General features: G+C 59.1%; 2 protein-coding genes across 2 annotated transcripts in view; both read left to right on the top strand.

Annotated features, from left to right (window-relative positions):
• Positions 1 to 17,494, top strand: part of LOC112531323 (nephrin-like) — a gene marked incomplete at its 5' end in the record, with an annotated part of 42,075 nt that extends 24,581 nt beyond the window's left edge. Inside the window, 6 exons of the mRNA XM_040657171.1 lie at positions 296 to 513; positions 7,325 to 7,436; positions 9,401 to 9,564; positions 10,792 to 11,018; positions 14,570 to 14,745; positions 17,430 to 17,494. Of these exons, the coding sequence (XP_040513105.1) occupies positions 296 to 513; positions 7,325 to 7,436; positions 9,401 to 9,564; positions 10,792 to 11,018; positions 14,570 to 14,701 (853 nt within the window). The remainder of the gene's footprint in view (positions 1 to 295; positions 514 to 7,324; positions 7,437 to 9,400; positions 9,565 to 10,791; positions 11,019 to 14,569; positions 14,746 to 17,429) is intronic.
• A 1,728-nt stretch (positions 17,495 to 19,222) lies between these two features.
• On the top strand, positions 19,223 to 23,335 carry LOC121108895 (multiple epidermal growth factor-like domains protein 8; the record flags this gene model as incomplete). Its single annotated transcript, XM_040657172.2, has 3 exons — positions 19,223 to 19,288; positions 20,873 to 21,152; positions 23,187 to 23,335. Coding segments are annotated over exons 2-3 (315 nt in total), but the record flags the coding sequence as incomplete, so codon positions are not given.
• Between the last annotated feature and the right edge of the window lie 6 nt (positions 23,336 to 23,341).

Raw genomic sequence — 23,341 nt, 5'->3', positions numbered from 1 at the left:
CTCCCATCCCCTCCCAGTCCCTCCCAGTCCCTTCACATCCCCTCCCATCCCCTCCCAGTCCCTCCCAGTATCCCTATATCCCCTCCCAGTCCCTCCCAGTCCCCTCACATCCCCTCCCATCCCCTCCCAGTCCCTCCCAGTATCCCTATATCCCCTCCCAGTCCCTCCCAGTACTCCCAGTCCCCCCCCATCCCCTCCCAGTCCCCCCCCATCCCCTCCCATCCCCTCCCAGTCCCTCCCAGTATCCCCATATCCCCTCCCAGTCCCTCCCAGTACTCCCAGTTCCCCCCCCCAGGTACCACTGGCGGCAGTGGCGGGAGGCTCCGTGGAGCGGCAGCGTTCTGACGGTGACCAACGTCAGCCTGGAGCGCTCCCAGCGCCGCGCCGCCCCCTCCCCAAACTGGGACCAGTACCGCAACTGGGAGCCCCGCAACCGCACCCTGGGCAGCTTCGTGTGCGTGGCGCGCAGCGCCCGCGGCACCGCCAGGAGGGAGATGAGGCTGCAGCTGGCCGGTACTGGGGGGACTGGGGGGCACTGGGAGGGGATATGGGGGTACTGGGAGGGGATGGGAAGGGATATGGGGGTGCTGGGGGGGACTGGGAGGGGATATGGGGGTGCTGGGGGGGACTGGGGGGCACTGGGAGGGGATATGGGGGTACTGGGAGGGGATGGGAGGGGATATGGGGGTGCTGGGGGGGACTGGGGGGCACTGGGAGGGGATATGGGGGTACTGGGAGGGGATGGGAGGGGATATGGGGGTGCTGGGGGGGACTGGGGGGCACTGGGAGGGGATATGGGGGTACTGGGAGGGGATGGGAGGGGATATGGGGGTGCTGGGGGGGACTGGGGGGCACTGGGAGGGGATATGGGGGTACTGGGAGGGGATGGGAGGGGATATGGGGGTGCTGGGGGGCACTGGGAGGGACTGGGAGGCACTGGGAGGGCCTGGGAGGGGATGGTAGGGACTGGGAGGGGATATGGGGGTACTGGGAGGGACTGGGAGGGGATGGGAGGGGATATGGGGGTACTGGGAGGGACTGGGAGGGGATGGGAGGGGTACTGAGAGGGACTGGGATGGACTGGGAGGGACTGGGAGGGGATGAGAGGGGATATGGGGGGGACTGGGGGGCACTGGGAGGGACTGGGAGGGCCTGGGAGGGGATGGTAGGGATGGGAGGGGATATGGGGGTACTGGGAGGGACTGGGAGGCACTGGGAGGGACTGGGGGGCACTGGGAGGGACTGGGAGGGACTGGGGGGCACTGGGAGGGGATATGGGGGTACTGGGGGGGACTGGGAGGGACTGGGGGGCACTGGGAGGGGATATGGGGGTACTGGGGGGGGACTGGGAGGGACTGGGGGGCACTGGGAGGGGATATGGGGGTACTGGGGGGGACTGGGGGGCACTGGGAGGGACTGGGAGAGACTGGGGGGCACTGGGAGGGGATATGGGGGTACTGGGGGGGACTGGGGGGCACTGGGAGGGACTGGGAGGGGATGAGAGGGGATATGGGGGTACTGGGAGGGACTGGGAGGGACTGGGAGGGGATATGGGGGTACTGGGAAGGAATGGGACGGACTGGGAGGGACTGGGAGGGACAGAGGGGGGGACTGGGAGGGACTGGGAGGGGATGGGGGGGGACTGGGGGGTACTGGGAGGGACTGGGAGGCACTGGGAGGGGATGAGAGGGGATATGGGGGTACTGGGGGGGACTGGGGGGTACTGGGAGGGACTGGGGGGCACTGGGAGGGGATATGGGGGTACTGGGAGGGGATGGGAGGGGATATGGGGGTGCTGGGGGGGGGGATATGGGGGTACTGGGGGGGACTGGGAGGGGATATGGGGGTACTGGGAGGGACTGGGAGGGGAAGGGGAGGGACTGGGAGGGACTGGGAGGGGGGACTGGGAGGGACTGGGAGGGGATGAGAGGGGATATGGGGGGGACTGGGGGGCACTGGGAGGGACTGGGAGGGGATGAGAGGGGATATGGGGGGGACTGGGGGGCACTGGGAGGGACTGGGAGGCACTGGGAGGGCCTGGGAGGGGATGGTAGGGACTGGGAGGGGATATGGGGGTACTGGGAGGGACTGGGAGGCACTGGGAGGGACTGGGGGGCACTGGGAGGGACTGGGAGGGACTGGGGGGCACTGGGAGGGGATATGGGGGTACTGGGGGGGACTGGGGGGCACTGGGAGGGACTGGGAGGGGATGAGAGGGGATGGGAGACATCACTGGGAGAGACTGGGAGGGGATATGGGGGTACTGGGAGGGACTGGGAGGGGATGGGAGGGATGGGAGGGGTACTGGGAGGGACTGGGAAGGGATGGGAGGGGGGACTGGGAGGGACTGGGAGGGGATGGGAGGGGATATGGGGGTACTGGGAGGGACTGGGAGGGGATATGGTGGTACTGGGAGGGACTGGGAGGGACTGGGATGGACTGGGAGGGGATGGAAGGGGGAGTGGGAGGGACTGGGAGGGGATATGGGGGTACTGGGAGGGGATGGGAGGGGATGGAAGGGGTACTGGGAGGGACTGGGATGGACTGGGAGGGGATGGGAGGGGTACTGGGAGGGACTGGGAGGGGATGGGAGGGGAAATGGGGGTACTGGGAGGGACTGGGAGGCACTGGGAGGGACTGGGAGGGACTGGGAGGGGATATGGGGGTACTGGGAGGGACTGGGAGGGGTACTGGGAGGGACTGGGAGGCACTGGGAGGGACTGGGAGGGGATGGGAGGGGATGAGAGGGGATATGGGGGTACTGGGAGGGACTGGGAGGGGATGGGACGGACTGGGAGGGACAGAGGGGGTTACTGGGAGGGACTGGGAGGGACTGGGAGGACTGGGAGGGGATATGGGGGCACTGGGAGGGATTGGGAATGGGACTGAGGAGGTCCCTACTGGTTCTTACTGGTCCATACTGGTTCATACTGTTCCATACCGGTCCATACCGGTTTTTACTGGTCCCTACTGTTCTATACTGGTCCGTACTGGTCCATACTGGTTCTTACTGGTCCATACGGGTTTATACTGGTCTGTACTTGTCCATACTATACTCCGTACTGGTCTGTACTGGTCCCTACTGGTTCTTACTTGTCCCTACTGGTCCATACTGGTCCATACTGGTTCTTACTGGTCCCTATTCGTCCCTACTGGTCCATACTGGTCCTTACTGGTCCCTACTGGTCCCTACTGTTCTATACTGGTCCCTACTGTTTCTTACTGGTTCTTACTGGTCCCTACTGTTCTATACTGGTCCATACTGCTCCCTACTGGTTCTTACTGGTCCATACTGTTCTATACTGGTCCCTAGTGGTCCATACTGGTCCTTACTGGTCCGTACTGGTTCTTACTGGTCCCTACTGGTCTATACTGTTCTATACTGGTCCCTACTGGTTCTTACTGGTCCCTACTGGTCTGTACTGGTCCGTACTGGTTCTTACTGGTCCCTACTGGTCTATACTGTTCTATACTGGTCCTTACTGGTCCGTACTGGTCCATACTGGTCCTTACTGGTCCCTACTGTTCTATACTGGTCCCTCCTGGTCCCTCCTGGTTCTTACTGGTCCATACTGTTCTATACTGGTCTCTAGTGGTCCATACTGGTCCATACTGGTTCTTACTGGTCCCTACTGTTCTATACTGGTCCATACTGGTCCCTACTGTTCTATACTGGTCCCTACTGGTTTTTACTGGTCCCTACTGGTTCTTACTGGTCCATACTGGTCCCTACTGTTCTATACTGGTCCTTACTGGTCCGTATTGGTTCTTACTGGTCCCTACTGGTCTATACTGTTCTATACTGGTCCTTACTGGTCCTTACTGGTCCATACTGGTTCTTACTGGTCCGTACTGGTCCCTACTGTTCTATACTAGTCCCTACTGGTTCTTACTGGTTCTTACTGGTCCATACTGTTCTATACTGGTCCATACTGGTCCATACTGGTTCTTACTGGTCCCTACTGTTCTATACTGGTCCCTAGTGGTCCCTACTGGTTTTTACTGGTCCCTACTGGTTCTTACTGGTCCATACTGGTTCTTACTGGTCCCTACTGGTTCTTACTGGTCCCTACTGTTCTATGCTGGTCCATACTGGTCCGTACTGGTTCTTACTGGTCCCTACTGGTCTATACTATTCTATACTGGTTCTTACTGGTCCCTACTGTTCTATACTGGTCCCTAGTGGTCCATACTGGTCCTTACTGGTCCGTACTGGTTCTTACTGGTCCCTACTGGTCCCTACTGTTCTATACTGGTCCCTAGTGGTCCATACTGGTCCTTACTGGTCCGTATTGGTTCTTACTGGTCCCTACTGGTCTATACTGTTCTATACTGGTCCTTACTGGTCCCTAGTGGTCCATACTGGTCCTTACTGGTCCGTACTGGTCCCTACTGTTCTATACTGGTCCCTACTGGTTCTTACTGGTTCTTACTGGTCCATACTGTTCTATACTGGTCCATACTGGTCCATACTGGTTCTTACTGGTCCCTACTGTTCTATACTGGTCCCTAGTGGTCCCTACTGGTTCTTACTGGTCCCTACTGGTTCTTACTGGTCCATACTGGTTCTTACTGGTCCCTACTGGTTCTTACTGGTCCCTACTGTTCTATGCTGGTCCATACTGGTCCGTACTGGTTCTTACTCGTCCCTACTGGTCTATACTGTTCTATACTGGTTCTTACTGGTCCCTACTGTTCTATACTGGTCTCTAGTGGTCCATACTGGTCCTTACTGGTCCGTACTGGTTCTTACTAGTCCCTACTGGTCCCTACTGTTCTATACTGGTCCCTAGTGGTCCATACTGGTCTTTTCTGGTCCGTATTGGTTCGTACTGGTCCCTACTGGTCTATACTGTTCTATACTGGTCCTTACTGGTCCCGAGTGGTCCATACTGGTCCTTACTGGTCCGTACTGGTCCCTACTGTTCTATACTGGTCCCTACTGGTTCTTACTGGTTCTTACTGGTCCATACTGTTCTATACTGGTCCATACTGGTCCATACTGGTTCTTACTGGTCCCTACTGTTCTGTACTGGTCCCTAGTGGTCCATACTGGTCCTTACTGGTCCGTACTGGTCCCTACTGTTCTATACTGGTCCCTACTGGTTCTTACTGGTTCTTACTGGTCCATACTGTTCTATACTGGTCCATACTGGTCCATACTGGTTCTTACTGGTCCCTACTGTTCTATACTGGTCCCTAGTGGTCCCTACTGGTTTTTACTGGTCCCTACTGGTTCTTACTGGTCCATACTGGTTCTTACTGGTCCCTACTGGTTCTTACTGGTCCCTACTGTTCTATGCTGGTCCATACTGGTCCGTACTGGTTCTTACTCGTCCCTACTGGTCTATACTGTTCTATACTGGTTCTTACTGGTCCCTACTGTTCTATACTGGTCTCTAGTGGTCCATACTGGTCCTTACTGGTCCGTACTGGTTCTTACTGGTCCCTACTGGTCCCTACTGTTCTATACTGGTCCCTACTGGTCCCTAGTGGTCCATACTGGTCCTTTCTGGTCCGTACTGGTTCTTACTGGTCCCTACTGGTCTATACTGTTCTATACTGGTCCGTACTGTTCCCTAGTGGTCCATACTGGTCCTTACTGGTCCGTACTGGTCCCTACTGTTCTATACTGGTCCCTACTGGTTCTTACTGGTTCTTACTGGTCCATACTGTTCTATACTGGTCCATACTGGTCCATACTGGTTCTTACTGGTCCCTACTCGTCCCTACTGGTCCATACTGGTCCTTACTGGTTCTTACTGGTCCCTACTGGTCCCTACTGGTCCCTACTGGTCCATACTGTTCTATACTGGTCCCTAGTGGTCCATACTGGTCCTTACTGGTCCTTACTGGTTCTTACTGGTCCCTACTGGTCCCTACTGTTCTATACTGGTCCCTACTGGTCCATACTGGTCCTTACTGGTCCATACTGGTTCTTACTGGTCCCTACTGGTCTATACTGTTCTATACTGGTCCGTACTGGTCCCTAGTGGTCCTTACTGGTCCGTACTGGTCCCTACTGTTCTATACTGGTCCCTACTGGTTCTTACTGGTCCATACTGGTCCATACTGGTTCTTACTGGTCCCTACTGTTCTATACTGGTCCATACTGGTCCCTACTGTTCTATACTAATCCCTACTGGTCCATACTGGTCCATACTGGTTCTTACTGGTCCCTACTCGTCCCTACTGGTCCCTACTGGTTCTTACTGGTCCCTACTGTTCTATACTGGTCTCTAGTGGTCCATACTGGTCCTTACTGGTCCGTACTGGTTCTTACTGGTCTGTACTGGTCTATACTGTTCTATACTGGTCCCTACTGGTCCCTAGTGGTCCATACTGGTCCTTTCTGGTCCGTACTGGTTCTTACTGGTCCCTACTGGTCTATACTGTTCTATACTGGTCCGTACTGGTCCCTAGTGGTCCATACTGGTCCTTACTGGTCCGTACTGGTCCCTACTGTTCTATACTGGTCCCTACTGGTTCTTACTGGTTCTTACTGGTCCATACTGTTCTATACTGGTCCATACTGGTCCATACTGGTTCTTACTGGTCCCTACTGGTCCCTACTGGTCCCTACTGGTCCATACTGTTCTATACTGGTCCCTAGTGGTCCATACTGGTCCTTACTGGTCCTTACTGGTTCTTACTGGTCCCTACTGGTCCCTACTGTTCTATACTGGTCCCTACTGGTCCATACTGGTCCTTACTGGTCCATACTGGTTCTTACTGGTCCCTACTGGTCTATACTGGTCCGTACTGGTCCCTAGTGGTCCTTACTGGTCCGTACTGGTCCCTACTGTTCTATACTGGTCCCTACTGGTTCTTACTGGTCCATACTGGTCCATACTGGTTCTTACTGGTCCCTACTGTTCTATACTGGTCCATACTGGTCCCTACTGTTCTATACTGGTCCCTACTGGTCCATACTGGTCCATACTGGTTCTTACTGGTCCCTACTCGTCCCTACTGGTCCCTACTGGTCCTTACTGGTCCATACTGTTCTATACTGGTCTGTACTGGTCCATACTGGTCCTTACTGGTCCGTACTGGTTCTTACTGGTCTGTACTGGTCTATACTATTCTATACTGGTCCCTACTGGTCCCTAGTGGTCCATACTGGTCCTTACTGGTCCGTACTGGTCCTTACTGGTCCGTACTGGTCCGTACTGGTCCCTACTGTTCTATACTGGTCCATACTGGTCCATACTGGTTTTTACTGGTCCCTGCTGGTTCTTACTGGTCTATACTGGTCCCTACTGTTCTATACTGGTCCGTACTGGTCCATACTGGTCCTTACTGGTCCCTACTGGTACGTCAGACCGGCCGGACCCCCCCCGCGATGTGCGCGTGTTGCAGAGCGGCCCCACAGCGCTGAGCCTCGGATGGACGGCCGGATTTGGGGGGGGGCTGCAGCAGAGCTTCATTGTCAGGTGGGGGGGGGGGGGGGGTCCCCAAATTGGGGGGGGGGGCAAAAATGGGGGGGGTCCCCCAAATGGGTGGGGGGGCAAAAATGGGAGGGGGAAAAGTGGGGGGTAAAAATGGGGGGGTAACAATGGGGGGGTAACAATGGGGGGGCAAAATGGAGGGGATAATAATGGGGGGGTAAAAATGGGGGGGGTAAAAATGGGGGGTGAAAATGGGGGGGCAAAATGGAGGGGGTAATAATGGGGGGGTAAAAATGGGGGGTAATAATGGGGGGGGAACAATGGGGGGGAAATGGGGGGGAACAATGGGGAGTAATAATGGGGGGGTAAAAATGGGGGGGGAAATGGGGGGGGGAATGGGGGGGTAACAATGGGGGGGTAACAATGGGGGGTAATAATGGGGGGGTAACAATGGGGGGGCAAAATGGAGGGGATAATAATGGGGGGGTGAAAATGGGGGGGGTAAAAATGGGGGCGTAATAATGGGGGGTGAAAATGGGGGGGCAAAATGGAGGGGGTAATAATGGCGGGGGGAACAATGGGGGGGAAATGGGGGGGAACAATGGGGGGGTAATAATGGGGGGGTAATAATGGGGGGGTAAAAATGGGGGGGTAATAATGGGGGGGTAACAATGGGGGGGTAACAATGGGGGGTCAAAATGGTGGGGGTAATAATGGGGGGGTGTAAATGGGGGGGTAATAATGGGGGGGGAACAATGGGGGGGGAATGGGGGGGAACAATGGGGGGGTAATAATGGGGGGGTAATAATGGGGGGGTAACAATGGGGGGTGAAAATGGGGGGGGAATGGGGGGGAACAGTGGGGGGGTAACAATGGGGGGTAATAATGGGGGGGTAATAATGGGGGGGGCAAAAATGGGGGGGGTCACCCAAAAGGGTGGGGGGGCCAAAAATGGGGGGGGGGGGCCGAATTGGGGGGGGTAAAAATGGGGGGGGTAACAATGGGGGGGCAAAATGGAGGGGGTAATAATGGGGGGGTGGAAATGGGGGGGTAATAATGGGGGGCAAAATGGGGGGGGAGCAATGGGGGGGAACAATGGGGGGGTGAAAATGGGGGGGCAAAATGGAGGGGTAATAATGGGGGGGTGAAAATGGGGGGGGCAAAATGGGGGGGTCATCCAAATGGGTGGGGGGGCCAAAAATGGGGGGGGGGGGGGGCGAAGTGGGGGGGTAAAAATGGGGGGGGTAACAATGGGGGGGCAAAATGGAGGGGGTAATAATGGGGGTTGGAAATGGGGGGTAAAAATGGGGGGGCAAATTGGGGGGGGAATAACGGAGGGGAACAATGGGGGGTTAATAATGGGGGGGTAATATTGGGGGGGTAAAAATGGGGGGGCAAAATGGAGGGGGTAATAATGGGGGGGTGTAAATGGGGGGGTAATAATGGGGGGGTGTAAATGGGGGGGTAATAATGGGGGGGTGTAAATGGGGGGGTAATAATGGGGGGGTGAAAATGGGGGGGGGGAAATGTGAGGGGGGAAATGGGGGTCAGGATGGGGGGGGGGGTGCAAAATGGGGGGGTCATCCAAATGGGTGGGGGGGGGCAAAATTGGGGGGGGGGGAAAGGGGAGGGAGTAACAAAGGGGGGGGGCAAAAATGGGGGGGGTTATAATGGGGGGGGGCAAAAATGGGGGAGGGAAATGCGAGGGGGGAAATGGGGGGGCAAAATTGGGGGGGGGGTCCCCAAAATGGGGGGGGCAAAATGGGGGTGGGTAAAAAATGGGGGGTGTCCCAAAAATGGTGGGGGGGGGCAATAAGGGGGGCGCAAAAATGGGGGGGGGTCTTAAAATGGGGGGGGGTCCCCTAAACTGGGGGGGGTCCCCAAAATAAGGGGGGAGCAAAATAGAGGGGGGGGGGGCAAAAAATGGGGAGGGACAGAATGGGGGGGGGGGGGATAATTTCTTCCACTTCCGGTCCATGCTGACGTCACTTCCGGGCCCGGTCCTCCAGGGTTGAGGGTCCCGGCGCCCCGCCCCCCCCCGCCGCCTTCCTCTCTCCGGGCCCCGCCCTCACCGTGAGCGGCCTCCGCCCGTCCACCACTTATGACGTCACCGTCGTCGCACGCAACTCCCGGGGGGACAGCGCCCCCGCGGTCATCAAGGCCACCACTTCCGGTATGGGGGGGGGCCGGAAGTGGAGGGAGCGAGAGCGGAAGTTGGGATGTGGAGAGGAAGGGCCGCCGAAGGGCACGTGGGGGGGGGGGGGCGGGTTACATGGGAACGGAGGTGGGCGGAACCGGAAGTTGGGGCGGAACCGGAAGTGGAGGTTGAAAGTGAAAGTGAAGCAGGTCAGAGTTCAGAAGTGAAAGGGATACGGGATGGGGGGGGGGGGAGTTACACGAAATGGAGGTGGGCGGGACCGGAAGTTGGGGTCGGAAGCGGAAGTGCAGTTCTAAAGTGAAAGTAGGGCAGGATAGGGGTCAGAACTGAATGGGATGCGGGATGGGGGGGGGGAGTTACATGAAATGGAGGTGGATGGGACCGGAAGTTGGTGTCAGAAGCGGAAGTGGGGGGTTGAAAGTGAAAGTAAGGGAGGAAAGGAGTCAGAACTGAATGGGATACGGGATGGGGGGGGTTACACGAAATGGAGGTGGGCGGGACCGGAAGTTGGGGTCGGAAGCGGATGTTGGGGGTCGAAAGTGAAAGTGTAGCAGGAAAGAGGTCAGAAGTGAATGGGATACGGGACGGGGGGAGGGAGTTACATGGAAATGTAGGTGGGCGGGACCGGAAGTTGGGGCGGAACCAGAAGTGAGGGGTTTGAAAGTGAAAGTAAGGCAGGAAAAGGGTCAGAACTGAATGGGATATGGGATGGGGGGGGGGTTACACAAAATGGAGTTGGGCGGAACCGGAATTTGGGGTCGGAACCGGAAGTGGGGGGTCGAAAGTGAAAGTGAAGCAGGAAAGGGGTCAAAAATGAAATGGATATGGGATGGGGGGAGGGGGTTACATGGAAATGGAGGTGGGGGGAACCGGAAGGTGGGGACAGAAGCGGAAGTGGGGGGTCGAAAGTGAAAGTGAAGCAGGAAAGAGGTCAGAAGTGAAAGGGATACGGGACGGGGTGAGGGAGTTACATGAAAATAGAGGTGGGCGGGACCGGAAGTTGGGGTCGGAAGCGGAAGTGGGGGGTCGAAATTTTGTTGGGGGGGGGGTCCCAGTTTTGGGCGGAGGTCCTCAATTTTGGAGGTGTTATGGGGGTCTCGTAACCCCATATCACCCCCCCCTTTAACTTGGGGTGAAAGTGAAACAGGAAAGGGGGTGGTGGCCGGCAACAGGAAGTGTTAATCAAACCGGAAGTGATGTCAGAACTTATCCCCTTTCTACTCCCACCCCCCCCACATGCAGAGCTGCCCCAGGATTGGCCGCAGCCCCCCGGCGAAGCCCCGCCCCCTTCCGCTCTGCCCGGTCCTCCCGTCCTGGTGGGGGCGCTGTGCGCTGTGGGGGCGCTGCTGCTGCTGGGGAACGGAGCGCTGGCAGCGGCCCTCCTGAGGCGGAACCGGAACCGGAAGCGGGGGGGCGGGGCCGACGAAAGGGGGCGGAGCCCGGAAGGGCGGGGAGAGCAGAGTGTGGAGGTGAGGATGGGGGGGGTGGGGGGGGATAACGGGGGGCAGTGGGGATAATGGGGGGCTGTTGGGATAATGGGGATCGATGGGGGATAACGGGGATAATGGGGGACAGTGGGGGACAATAGGGGGAATGGGGGACAGTGGGGGATAATGGGGGACAATGGGGATAATGGGGATCAATGGGCGATAATGGGGATAATGGGGGGCTGTGGGGATAATGGGGGTCAATGGGGGATAATGGGGGGCAGTGTGGGACAATGGGGACAGTGGGGGATAATGGGGGACAATGGGGACAGTGGGGGATAACGGGGGACAATGGGGCCAGTGGGGATCAATGGGGGTAATGGGGGACAGTGGGGGACAATGGGGGACAACAGGAGATAATGGGGGACAGTGGGGGACAATGGGGGTCAATGGGGGACAGTGGGGGATAATGGGGGGCAGTGGGGACAGTGGGGATCAATGGGGGTAATGGGGAACAATGGGGGATAATGGGGGACAGTGGGGATAATGGGGGACAGTGGGAAATAATGGGGGACAGTGGGGGAAAATGGGGGACAGTGGGGAACAATGGGGGTCAATGGGAGACAGTGGGGGACAATGGGGGACAGTGGGGGATAATGGGGGGCAGTGAGGGATAATGGGGGACAATGGGGTATAATGGGAATAATGTGGGACAGTGGGGGACAATGGGGGACAGTGGGGGCAGTGGGGGACAATGGGGGTGAATGGGGGACAGTGGGGGGCAATGGGGACAATAGGGGACAGTGGGGGATAATGGGGGACAGTGGGGGACAATGGGGATAATGGGAGACAGTGGGGGACAATGGGGGACAGTGGGGGATAATGGGGGACAGTGGGGGTAATGGGGGACAGTGGGGGATAATGGGGGACAATGGGGATAATGGGAGACAGTGGGGGACAATGGGGATAATGGGGGACAATGGGGGACAGTGGGGGTAATGGGGGACAATGGGGGACAGTGGGGGTAATGGGGGACAATGGGGGACAGTGGGGGTAATGGGGGTCGATAGGGGATTATGGGGGACAGTGGGGGATAATGGGGGCAATGGGGGACAGTGGGGGTTAATGGGGAGCTGGGGGGGACAATGGGGGATAATGGGGACAATAGGGGATAGTGGGGGTCAATGGGGGATAATGGGGGACAGTGGGGGACAGTGGGGAACAATGGGGGATAATGTGGGACAATGGGGATAATGGGGGTAATGGTGGATAATGGGGGACAGTGGGGGTCAATGGGGGACATATGGGGACAATGGGGGTCAATGTGGGATAATGGGGAACAGTGGGGGGGTGGGTGTCACGTGACCTATGGGGGGGGGAAACACGTGACCCACTGGGGGGGTGTCACATGACCCAACTGGGGGGCGGGGGTGTCATGTGACCCATGGGGGGGGGGGGGGGGGGGGGGGGGTGTCACGTGACCCAACTGGGGGGGGGGGGTGTCACGTGACCCATGGGGGGGGGGGGGGTGTCACATGACCCAATTGGGGGGCGGGGGTGTCATGTGACCCATGGGGTGAGGGGGGGGTGTCACGTGACCCATGGGGGGGGTGTCATGTGACCCATGGGGGGGGGCGGCATTTGGAGTCCCCAGACCTATTTATTTTAGGGGGGGGGTCCTCTGTCCCCCACAGACCCATTTATTTTGGGGGAAGGGGGGGGTCCCCTTTCCCCCCCCACACCCATTTTAGGGGTTCAGTGCCCCCCCAGACCCATTTATTTTTTGGGGGGGCAGATATGGGGGTCCCCAAATCCATTTATTTTTGGAGGGGGGGGGGATATACGGGGGTCCCAGACCCATTTATTTTGGGGGGGTCTTCTGTCCCCCCCAGACCCATTTTAGGGGTTCAGTGTCGCCCCAAAACCCATTTATTTGGGGAGGGGGTCCTATGTCCCCCCCCAGACCCATTTTAGGGGTTCAGTGCCCCCCCCCAGACCCATTTATTTTTGGGGGGGGGAGATATGGGGGTCCCCAGACCTATTTATTTTGGGGGGGGGGTTCTATGTTCCCCCCCAGACCCATTTTAGGGGTTCAGTGCCCCCCCCCAGACCCATTTATTTCGGGGGGGAGCATTGGGGGGTCCCCAAATCCATTTATTTTTGGAGGTGGGGGGGGGATTTGGGGTCCCCCCACCCACTTTGGGGGGCATTTTGGGGTCTCCAAATCCATTTATTTTGGGGGGGTCCCCTTTCCCCCCCAGACCCATTTTAGGGGTTCAGTGTCGCCCCAAAACCCATTTATTTGGTGGGGGGGGTCCGATTCCCCCCCCCAGACCCATTTTAGGGGTTCAGTGCCCCCCCAGACCCATTTATTTCTGGGGGGGGGGGAGATATGGGGGTCCTCAGACCTACTTATTTTGGGGGGGGGTCCTATGTCCCCCCCAGACCCATTTTTAGGGGTTCCGTGACCCCCCCATACCCATTTATTTGGGGGGGGGGTCCTCTGTCACCCCCACACCCATTTTGAGGGGGCATTTGGGGGTCTCCAAACCCATTTATTTGGGGGGGGGGTCCTATGTCCCCCCCAGACCCATTTTAGGGGTTCAGTGCCCCCCCAGACCCATTTATTTCTGGGGGGGGGAGATATGGGGGTCCTCAGACCTATTTATTTTGGGGGGGGGTCCTATGTCCCCCCCAGACCCATTTTTAGGGGTTCCGTGACCCCCCCATACCCATTTATTTGGGGGGGGGGTCCTCTGTCACCCCCACACCCATTTTGGGTGGGCATTTGGGGGTCTCCAAACCCATTTATTTGGGGGGGGGGGTCCGATTTCCCCCCCCAGACCCATTTTAGGGGTTCAGTGCCCCCCCAGACCCATTTATTTCTGGGGGGGGGAGATATGGGGGTCCTCAGACCTATTTATTTTGGGGGGGGGTCCTATGTCCCCCCCAGACCCATTTTTAGGGGTTCCGTGACCCCCCCATACCCATTTATTTGGGGGGGGGGGTCCTCTGTCACCCCCACACCCATTTTGGGTGGGCATTTGGGGGTCTCCAAACCCATTTATTTGGGGGGGGGGGTCCGATTTCCCCCCCCAGACCCATTTTAGGGGTTCAGTGCCCCCCCAGACCCATTTATTTCTGGGGGGGGGGGGAGATATGGGGGTCCTCAGACCTATTTATTTTGGGGGGGGGGTCCTATGTCCCCCCCAGACCCATTTTTAGGGGTTCCGTGACCCCCCCAGACCCATTTATTTTGGGGGGGGGGTCCTCTGTCACCCCCACACCCATTTTGGGTGGGCATTTGGGGGTCTCCAAACCCATTTATTTGGGGGGGGGTCCTATGTCGCCCCCAGACCCATTTTAGGGGTTCAGAGCCCCCCCAGACCCATTTATTTTCGGGGGGGGGGGGGGGAGATATAGGGGTCCTCAGCCCTATTTATTTGGGGGGGGGGGTCCTATGTCCCCCCCAGACCCATTTATTTGGGGAGGGGTCCCATAGCCCTCCCAGCCCCATTTATTTTTTGGGGGGGGGGGGGTGGATTTTGGGGGGGGGGGGTCAACCACTGCCCCCCCTCTCCCCCCCCCCCCAGATGAGCTCCATGGGATCGTGGCCGCCCCCCCCCCCAAGCGACGCCGCCCCCCCCCACCTTGGAGGACTTCCCCCCCCCCCACCTGGGAGGACCCCCAAAAATGGGGTCCCCCCGCGCCCCCCCCGGGGCTGAACCATCACTACGAGGACGTGGCCCAATGGGGGGGGGACGAAGAGGTGAGGACCCACCCCCCCCCTTTCATAACGACCCCCCCCTTTCATAACGACCCCCCCCCCATATTGTTTGGGGGGGGGGGTGTTGGGGTCCCTGAGCCTTTTGGTGGGGGGGGGCCCTCAATTTTGGGGGTGATTTGGGGGTCTTTAATGCTCCCCCCCATCTCCAGACCCATTAATTTGGGGGGGGGTCTCAGTTTTTGGGGGGGTCTCAATTTTGGGGGTGATTTGGGGATCTTTAATGCCCCCCCCCACCTCCAGACCCATTAATTTGGGGGGGGTCTCAATTTTGGGGGTGATTTGGGGGTCTTTAATGCCCCCCCCCCATCTCCAGACCCTTTAATTTGGGGGGGGGGTCTCAGTTTCGGGGGGGGGCTCAATTTTGGGGGTGATTTGGGGGTCTTTAATGCCCCCCCCCATCTCCAGACCCATTAATTTGGGGGGGGGGTCTCAGATTTGGGGAGGGGGTCTCAGATTTGGGGGGGGGTCTCCATTTTGGGGGTGATTTGGGGGTCTTTAATGCCCCCCCTCCCATCTCCAGACCCTTTAATTTGGGGGGGGGTCTCAGTTTTGGGGAGGGGGTCTCAGATTTGGGGGGGGTCTCAATTTTGGGGGTGATTTGGGGGTCATTAATGCCCCCCCCACCCCCAGACCATTTAATTTGGGGGGGGGGTCTCAGTTTCGGGGGGTGGTCTCAATTTTGGGGGTGATTTGGGGGTCTTTAATGCTCCCCCCCATCTCCAGACCCATTAATTTGGGGGGGGGTCTCAGTTTTGGGGGGGGTCTCAATTTTGGGGGTGATTTGGGGATCTTTAATGCCCCCCCCCACCTCCAGACCCATTAATTTGGGGGGGGTCTCAATTTTGGGGGTGATTTGGGGGTCTTTAATGCCCCCCCCCCCATCTCCAGACCCTTTAATTTGGGGGGGGGGTCTCAGTTTCGGGGGGGTCTCAATTTTGGGGGTGATTTGGGGGTCTTTAATGCCCCCCCCCCATCTCCAGACCCATTAATTTGGGGGGGGGGTCTCAGATTTGGGGAGGGGGTCTCAGATTTGGGGGGGGGTCTCAATTTTGGGGGTGATTTGGGGGTCATTAATGCCCCCCCCCATCTTCAGACCCTTTAATTTGGGGGGGGGTCTCAGTTTTGGGGAGGGGGTCTCAGATTTGGGGGGGGGTCTCAATTTTGGGGGTGATTTGGGGGTCTTTAATGCTCCCCCCCACCCCCAGACCATTTAATTTGGGGGGGGGTCTCAGTTTTGGGGGGGGGGCTTAATTTTGGGGGTGATTTGGGGGTCTTTAATGCCCCCCCCCATCTCCAGACCCATTAATTTGGGGGGGGGTCTCAGATTTGGGGGGGGGGGGTCTCAATTTTGGGGGTGATTTGGGGGTCTTTAATGCCCCCCCCCCACCCCCAGACCATTTAATTTGGGGGGGGGGTCTCAGTTTTGGGGGGGGGGGCTCAATTTTGGGGGTGATTTGGGGGTCATTAATGCCCCCCCCCCATCTCCAGACCCATTAATTTGGGGGGGGGTCTCAGATTTGGGGGGGGTCTCAATTTTGGGGGTGATTTGGGGGTCTTTAATGCCCCCCCCCATCTCCAGACCATTTAATTTGGGGGGGGTCTCAGTTTTGGGGAGGGGGTCTCAGATTTGGGGGGGGGCCCTCAATTTTGGGGGTGATTTGGGGGTCTTTAAGCCCCCCTCATCTCCAGACCAATTAATTTGGGGGGGGGTCTCAGATTTGGGGGGGGGTCTCAATTTTGGGGGTGATTTGGGGGTCTTTAATGCCCCCCCCCATCTCCAGACCCATTAATTTGGGGGGGGGTCTCAGATTTGGGGGGGGGGGTCTCAATTTTGGGGGTGATTTGGGGGTCTTTAATGCCCCCCCCCACCCCCAGACCATTTAATTTGGGGGGGGGGTCTCAGTTTTGGGGGGGGGGGGTTCAATTTTGGGGGTGATTTGGGGGTCTTTAATGCCCCCCCCCACCCCCAGACCCATTAATTTGGGGGGGGGGTCTCAGATTTGGGGGGGGGTCTCAATTTTGGGGGTGATTTGGGGGTCTTTAATGCCCCCCCCCCCCCCATCTCCAGAGCCTTTAATTTGGCGGGGGGGGGTCTCAGTTTTGGGGAGGGGGTCTCAGATTTGGGGGGGGTCTCCATTTTGGGGGTGATTTGGGGGTCTTTCCCCCCCCAGCCCCATTTATTGTGGGGGGGGGACCCATTTTGGGGGTACTTTTGAATGGGGGGGGGATTTGGGGGTCCCCATCCCCATTTATTGTGGGGGGGGTCCCCAATTTCCCCCCCCAGCCCCATTTATTGTGGGGGGGTCCCCAATTTCCCCCCCCACTCCCATTTATTGTGGGGGGGTCCCATTTTGGGGGTACTTTTGAATGGGGGGGGGGATTTGGGGGTCCCCATCCCCATTTATTGTGGGGGGGGTCCCCAATTTCCCCCCCCGGCCCCATTTATTGTGGGGGGGTCCCCATTTTCCCCCCTCAGCCCCATTTATTGTGGGGGGGGTCCCATTTTGGGGGTGCTTTTGAATGGGGGGGGGCACATTTGGGGGTCCCCATCCCCATTTATTTGGGGGGGGTCCCCAATTTCCCCCCCAGACCATTTATTTTGGGGGGGGGGGGTCGGATTGGGGTCACTGACCCCCCCTTTCCCCCCCCCCCCCCCTTTTCTTCAGGTGCCCTTTGACCTCCGAGGGGAGCTGGTGTGACCCCCCCCCCCCAATAAACGCTGCCTAATTAAGAGCCTTCGTTAACGAGCGTTAATTAATTGGGGCTGGGTGGTATTGGGGGGGGGGGGCTTTACTTATGGGGGGGGTCTTTATTTATGGGGGGGGGTTTATTTGAGGGATAATTGGGGTTTAATTGGGGGGGGCGGTGGTTAATTAAGGGGGGTTAATTGGTTAACGAGGGGCTGTTTGGGTAATTAAGGGGGTCTTAATGAGGGGCTGCTGGGGTGGGTTCTTAATGGGGGGGTCTTAATTGGGGGGGGGTCATTAATTGAGGAGAGTCCTCGTTAAGGGAGGGGTCGTTAATTGAGGAGGGTCCTCGTTAAGGGGGGGGGAGGATTAATTAAGGAGGGTCCTCATTAAAGGAGAAGGGAGTTAATTAAGGGGTTCTGTCCTAATTTGGGGGCTCATTAATTAAGGGGTGTCATAATTAGGGGAGGGACCCACGGGGACCCCAACCTCACCTCCACTGCTGCCCCATAGAGCCCCATAGCTGCCCCATAGAGCACCATAGAGCCCCATAGCTGCCCCATAGAGCCCCATAGAACCCCATAGAGCCCCATAGAGCCCCATAGAACCCCATAGAGCCCCATGGCTGCCCCATAGAGCACCATAGAGCCCCATAGCTGCCCCATAGAGGCCCATAGAACCCCATAGAGCCCCATAGAGCCCCATAGAGCCCCATAGAACCCCATAGAGCCCCATAGAGCCCCATAGCTGCCCCATAGAGGCCCATAGAACCCCATAGAGCCCCATAGAGACCCATAGAACCCCATAGAGCCCCATAGAGCCCCATAGAGCCCCATAGCTGCCCCATAGAGGCCCATAGAACCCCATAGAGCCCCATAGAGCCCCATAGAACCCCATAGAGCCCCATAGAGCCCCATGACTGCCCCATAGCTGCCCCATAGAGCCCCATAGCTGCCCCATAGAGTCCCATAGAGCCCCACAGAGCCCCATAGCTGCCCCATAGAGTCCCATAGAGCCCCACAGAGCCCCATAGCTGCCCAATAGAGCCCCATAGCTGCCCCATAGCTGCCTCATAGCTGACCCATAGAGCCTCATAGAGCCCCATAGCTGCCGCTTGGCTGTCCCATAGCACCCCATAGAGCACCATAACTGCCCCACGGCTGCCCCATAACACCCCATAGAGCCCCAGAGCTGCCATATAGAGCCCCATACAGCCCCATAGCTGCCCCACAGAGCCCCATAGAGCTTCATAGCTGCCCCATAGCTGCCCCATAGAGCCCCATAGTGCCGTATAGAAACCCATCGAGCACCATAGCTGCCCCATAGCTGCCCCAAAGAACCCCATAGAGCCCCATAGAACCCCATAGCTGCCCCAAAGAACCCCATAGAGCCCCATAGAACCCCATAGCTGCCCCATAGCGCCCCATAGAGCACCCTAGAGACCCATAGCTGCCCCATGGAGCCCCATAGAACCCGATAGCTGCCCCATAGACCCCCAAACTGTGCTCCATAGACCCCCAAATTCCACCCCATAGACCCCCAAATTCTGCCCCATAGATCCCCGTTCATCCCAAGCCCCGCCCCTTTCCCGCAAGCCCCGCCCCTCGGCAGAGGCCCCGCCCCCCTCTTCGAACCCCGTCGCCCCAATGCGGCGCCCCGGAGGACCGCGGGCGGCGCTCTGTCTCCCTGTCTCTATGGTCGCTGACGCCGCTCTGGCCGCGCGGTTCCTCTTTTCTCCCCGCCTCTTTGCGGTATCCGCTCCGTGACTCCGCCCCTTCCGGTGGCGCTCTGCCCCGCGCGTCTCTGTGCTCCGGAGTCCTCCAACGCCGTGCGGAGCGGTGAGGAGTTGTGGGGCGGCCCCATAGAGACGGTCAGAGCCCCACAGCGCCCCATAAATCCCCATAAGACCCCATAGACCCCCACAGGGGCGCGCAGCCCCACGGCCCCGATGGATATGAGGGGGAATTCGGCCCCATCGCGTCCCATGGAGACCCCATAACGGAGCTGCCCCATGGGGAGGGGGCGGGGAGGGGCTGCGGTGGGGCTGTGGGGCTCGGCTATGGGGCGCACTATGGGGCAGGAGCTCGATATGGGGCTGGGGCTCCCCATAGACTGATGTGGGGCTGGCTGTGGGGCTGGGGCTCCCCATAGACTGATGTGGGGCTGGGGCTCCCATAGATCCTTATGGGGCTGGCTGTGGGGCTGGGGCTCCCCGTACATCCCTATGGGGCTGGCTGTGGGGCCGGGGCTCCCCATAGATTGCTATGGGGCTGGCTGTGGGGCTGAGGGTCCTCATAGACTGATATGGGGCTGGCTGTGGGGCTGAGGGTCCCCATAGGTCGCTATGGGGCTGGCTGTGGGGCTGGGGCTCCCATAGACTGCTATGGGGCTGGCTGTGGGGCCGGGGCTGCAGCTATGGGGCTGGCTGTGGGGCTGGGTCTCCCATAGGTCGCTATGGGGCTGGTTGTGGGGCTGGGGCTCCCAATAGGTCGCAATGGGGCTGGCTTTGGGGCCGGGGCTCCCATCAATCCCTATGGGGCTGGCTGTGGGGCTGGGGCTTCCATAGATCTGTATGGGGCTAGCTGTGGGGCTGGGGCTGCAGCTATGGGGCTGGCTGAGGGGCTGGGGCTCCCATAGACCACTATGGGGCTGGCTGTGGGGCCGGGGCTCCCCATAGACACCTATAGGGCTGGCTGTGGGGCTGGGGCTGCAGCTATGGGGCTGGATATGGGGCTTGGATCCCTTATGTGTCCTGATATGGGGCACTCTATGGGGCAGAACCCCTCTACGGGGCACGCTTTGGGGCAGGCCCCCTCTATGGGGCGCACTATGGGGCCGAGCTTCCTCTATGGGGCACGCTATGGGGCAGGCTCCCTCTATGGAGCACGCTATGGGGCAGACCCCCACTATGGGGTGCTGTGGGGCAGGCCCCCTCTACGGGGCGCGCTATGGGGCAGGCCCCCTCTATGGGGCAGGTCGCCTCTATGGGACATGCTATGGGGCAGGCCCCCGCTATGGGCCAGGCCCCCTCTATGGGGCAGGTCCTCTCTATGGGGCACGCTATGGGGCAGGCCCCCACTATGGGGTGCTATGGGGCAGGCCCCCTCTATGGGGCATGCTATGGGGCAGGCCCCCTCTATGGGGCACACTATGGGGCAGGCCCCCTCTATGGGGCAGGTCCCCTCTATGGGGCACACTATGGGACAGGCCCCCACTATGGGGTGCTATGGGGCAGGACCCCTCTATGGGGCATGCTATGGGGCAGGCCCCCTCTATGGGGCACACTATGGGGCAGGCCCTCTGTATGGGGCAGGCCCCCTCTATGGGGCACCCTATGGGGCAGGCCCCCTCTATGGGGCTGAGCCCCCTCTATGGGGCGCTATGGGGCCGAGCCCCCTAACCACCCCGTCCTCTCTTTCCAGCTCCACTCCGAAGCCCCGCCCACTCCGAGAAGACCACGCCCACAAACATTCAGACCACGCCCCCTTTGGCTAAGCCCCGCCCATTCCCCCTTGAAGCCCCGCCCACGGGCCGCCATGGCCCCGCCCCTTTTGTGGGCGTGGCCGCTGCTGGCCCTGGCGGTGGGCGGGGCGGTGGGCGGGGCTTGCACCGGAAAGAGGTGGAGCCTAACAGGAAGCGGAGCTTTGAGTGATGGCGCCGGGAACTACTCGGTGATGGGGGACTGCATCTGGGTGCTGCACGGTGAGACCCCATACTGACCCATGGGGACCCCATAGACCCCACAGACCCCATACAGACCCACAGTGATCCATGGGGACCCCACAGACCCCATACAGACCCATGGGGACCCCCACAGACCCCATACAGACCCATGGGGACCCCATAGACCCCACAGACCCCATACAGACCCATGGGGACCCCATAGACCCCACAGACCCCATACAGACGCATGGGGACCCCACAGACCCCATACAGACCCACAGTGACCCATGGGGACCCCACAGACCCCACACAGACCCACAGCAACCCATGGGGACCCCACAGACCCCATACAGACCCATGGAGACCCCACCGACCCCATACAGACCCCATACAGACCCATGGGAACCCCACCGACCCCATACGGACCCACAGACCCCGTACAGACCCACAGCGACACGTGGGGACCCCACAGACCCCATACAGACCCATGGAGACCCCACCAACCCCATACAGACCCCATACAGACCCATGGGGACCCCATAGACCCCATACAGACCCACAGCAACACATGGGGACCCACAGACCCCACAGACCCCATACAGACCCACAGTGATCCATGGGGACCCCACCGACCCCATACAGACCCCATACAGACCCATGGGGACCCCCACAGACCCCATACAGACTCACAGCGACACGTGGGGACCCCACAGACCCCATACAGACCCACAGCGACACATAGGGACCCCATAGAGACTTCATAGAGACCCCATAGAGACCCACAGAGACCCCATAGAGACCCGTAGGGAGCCATAGGAATCCATAGGGTCACATAGAAACCCCATGGAGACCCTATAGAGACTCACAGCGAGCCATAGGAACACATAGGGACCCCATAGAGACTTCATAGAGACCCCATAGAGACCCACAGAGACCCCATAGAGACCTGTAGGGAGCCATAGGAATCCATAGGGTCACATAGAAACCCCATGGAGACCCTATAGAGACCCACAGCGAGCCATAGGAACACGTAGGGACCCCATAGAGACCCCATAGAGACTTCATAGAGACCCCATAGAGACCCACAGAGACCCCATAGAGACCTGTAGGGAGCCATAGGAATCCATAGGGTCATATAGAAACCCCATGGAGATCCTATAGAGACCCACAGCGACCCATAGGAACACATAGGGACCCATAGAGACCGCCTAGAGACCCATAGGGAGCCATAGGGACCTCATAGAGACCCCATGGGGACCCATAGGGACCCATTGAGACCCCATGGAAACCCCATAGAGACCCATAGGGACCCATAGAGACCTATAGGGACCCATAGAGACCCATAGGGAGCCATGGGGAGCTATAGGGAGCCTTAGAGACCCATAGAGACCCATAGAGATCTCATAGGGACACATAGAGACCCCATGGAGACCCCATAGGGTCCCCATAGAGACTCATAGGGCCCCATAGGGAGCCACAGAGACCCCATAGAGACCCATAGGGCCCCATAGGGAGCCACAGAGACCCCATAGAGACCCATAGGGCCCCAAAGGGAGTCACAGAGACCCCATAGAAACCCATAGGGAGCCATAGAGACCCCATAGAGACCCATAGGGCCCCATAGGGACGCATAGGGAGACCTCATAAAGACCCTATAAAGAAACCCATAGAGACACCATAGAAGGACCCATAGACACCCATGGAGATATATAGGGTTGGGGAGGCAGTGGGGTGACCCATATGGGCTGGGCGACCCCTGACCTTTGACCCCCCCGTGACCTTTGCCCCCAGCCCCCCCTGGGCAGCACACGCTGCTGACGCTGACGGGAACCCATAGGGACCCCATAGAGACTCATAGGGCCCCAAAGGGAGTCACAGAGACCCCATAGAGACCCATGGGGAGCCATAGAGACCCCATAGAGACCCATAGGGCCCCATAGGGACGCATAGAGAGACCTCATAGAGAGACCCATAGAGACCCATGGAGACATATGGGGTTGGGGGGGCAGTGGGGTGACCCATATGGGCTGGGCGACCCCTGACCTTTGACCCCCCGTGACCTTTGCCCCCAGCCCCCCCCCGGGCAGCGCGTGCTGCTGACGCTGATGGAAGTGGAGACGGAGTGCGGCTTCGACTTCCTGTTCGTCTTCGATGGCCCCGCCTCCCGCGGGCGCCTATTGGCTGCGCTCAGCGGGAACGCCCCGCCCCCACCGCTGCTGGAGGCCCGC

The sequence above is a fragment of the Gallus gallus genome, unplaced genomic scaffold (genome assembly GCF_016699485.2).
Source record: "Gallus gallus isolate bGalGal1 unplaced genomic scaffold, bGalGal1.mat.broiler.GRCg7b scaffold_48, whole genome shotgun sequence".
Lineage (NCBI taxonomy): Eukaryota > Metazoa > Chordata > Aves > Galliformes > Phasianidae > Gallus > Gallus gallus.
The sequence above is the reverse complement of the archived record's forward strand: the minus strand, read 5'-3'. Positions and strand labels throughout refer to the sequence as shown.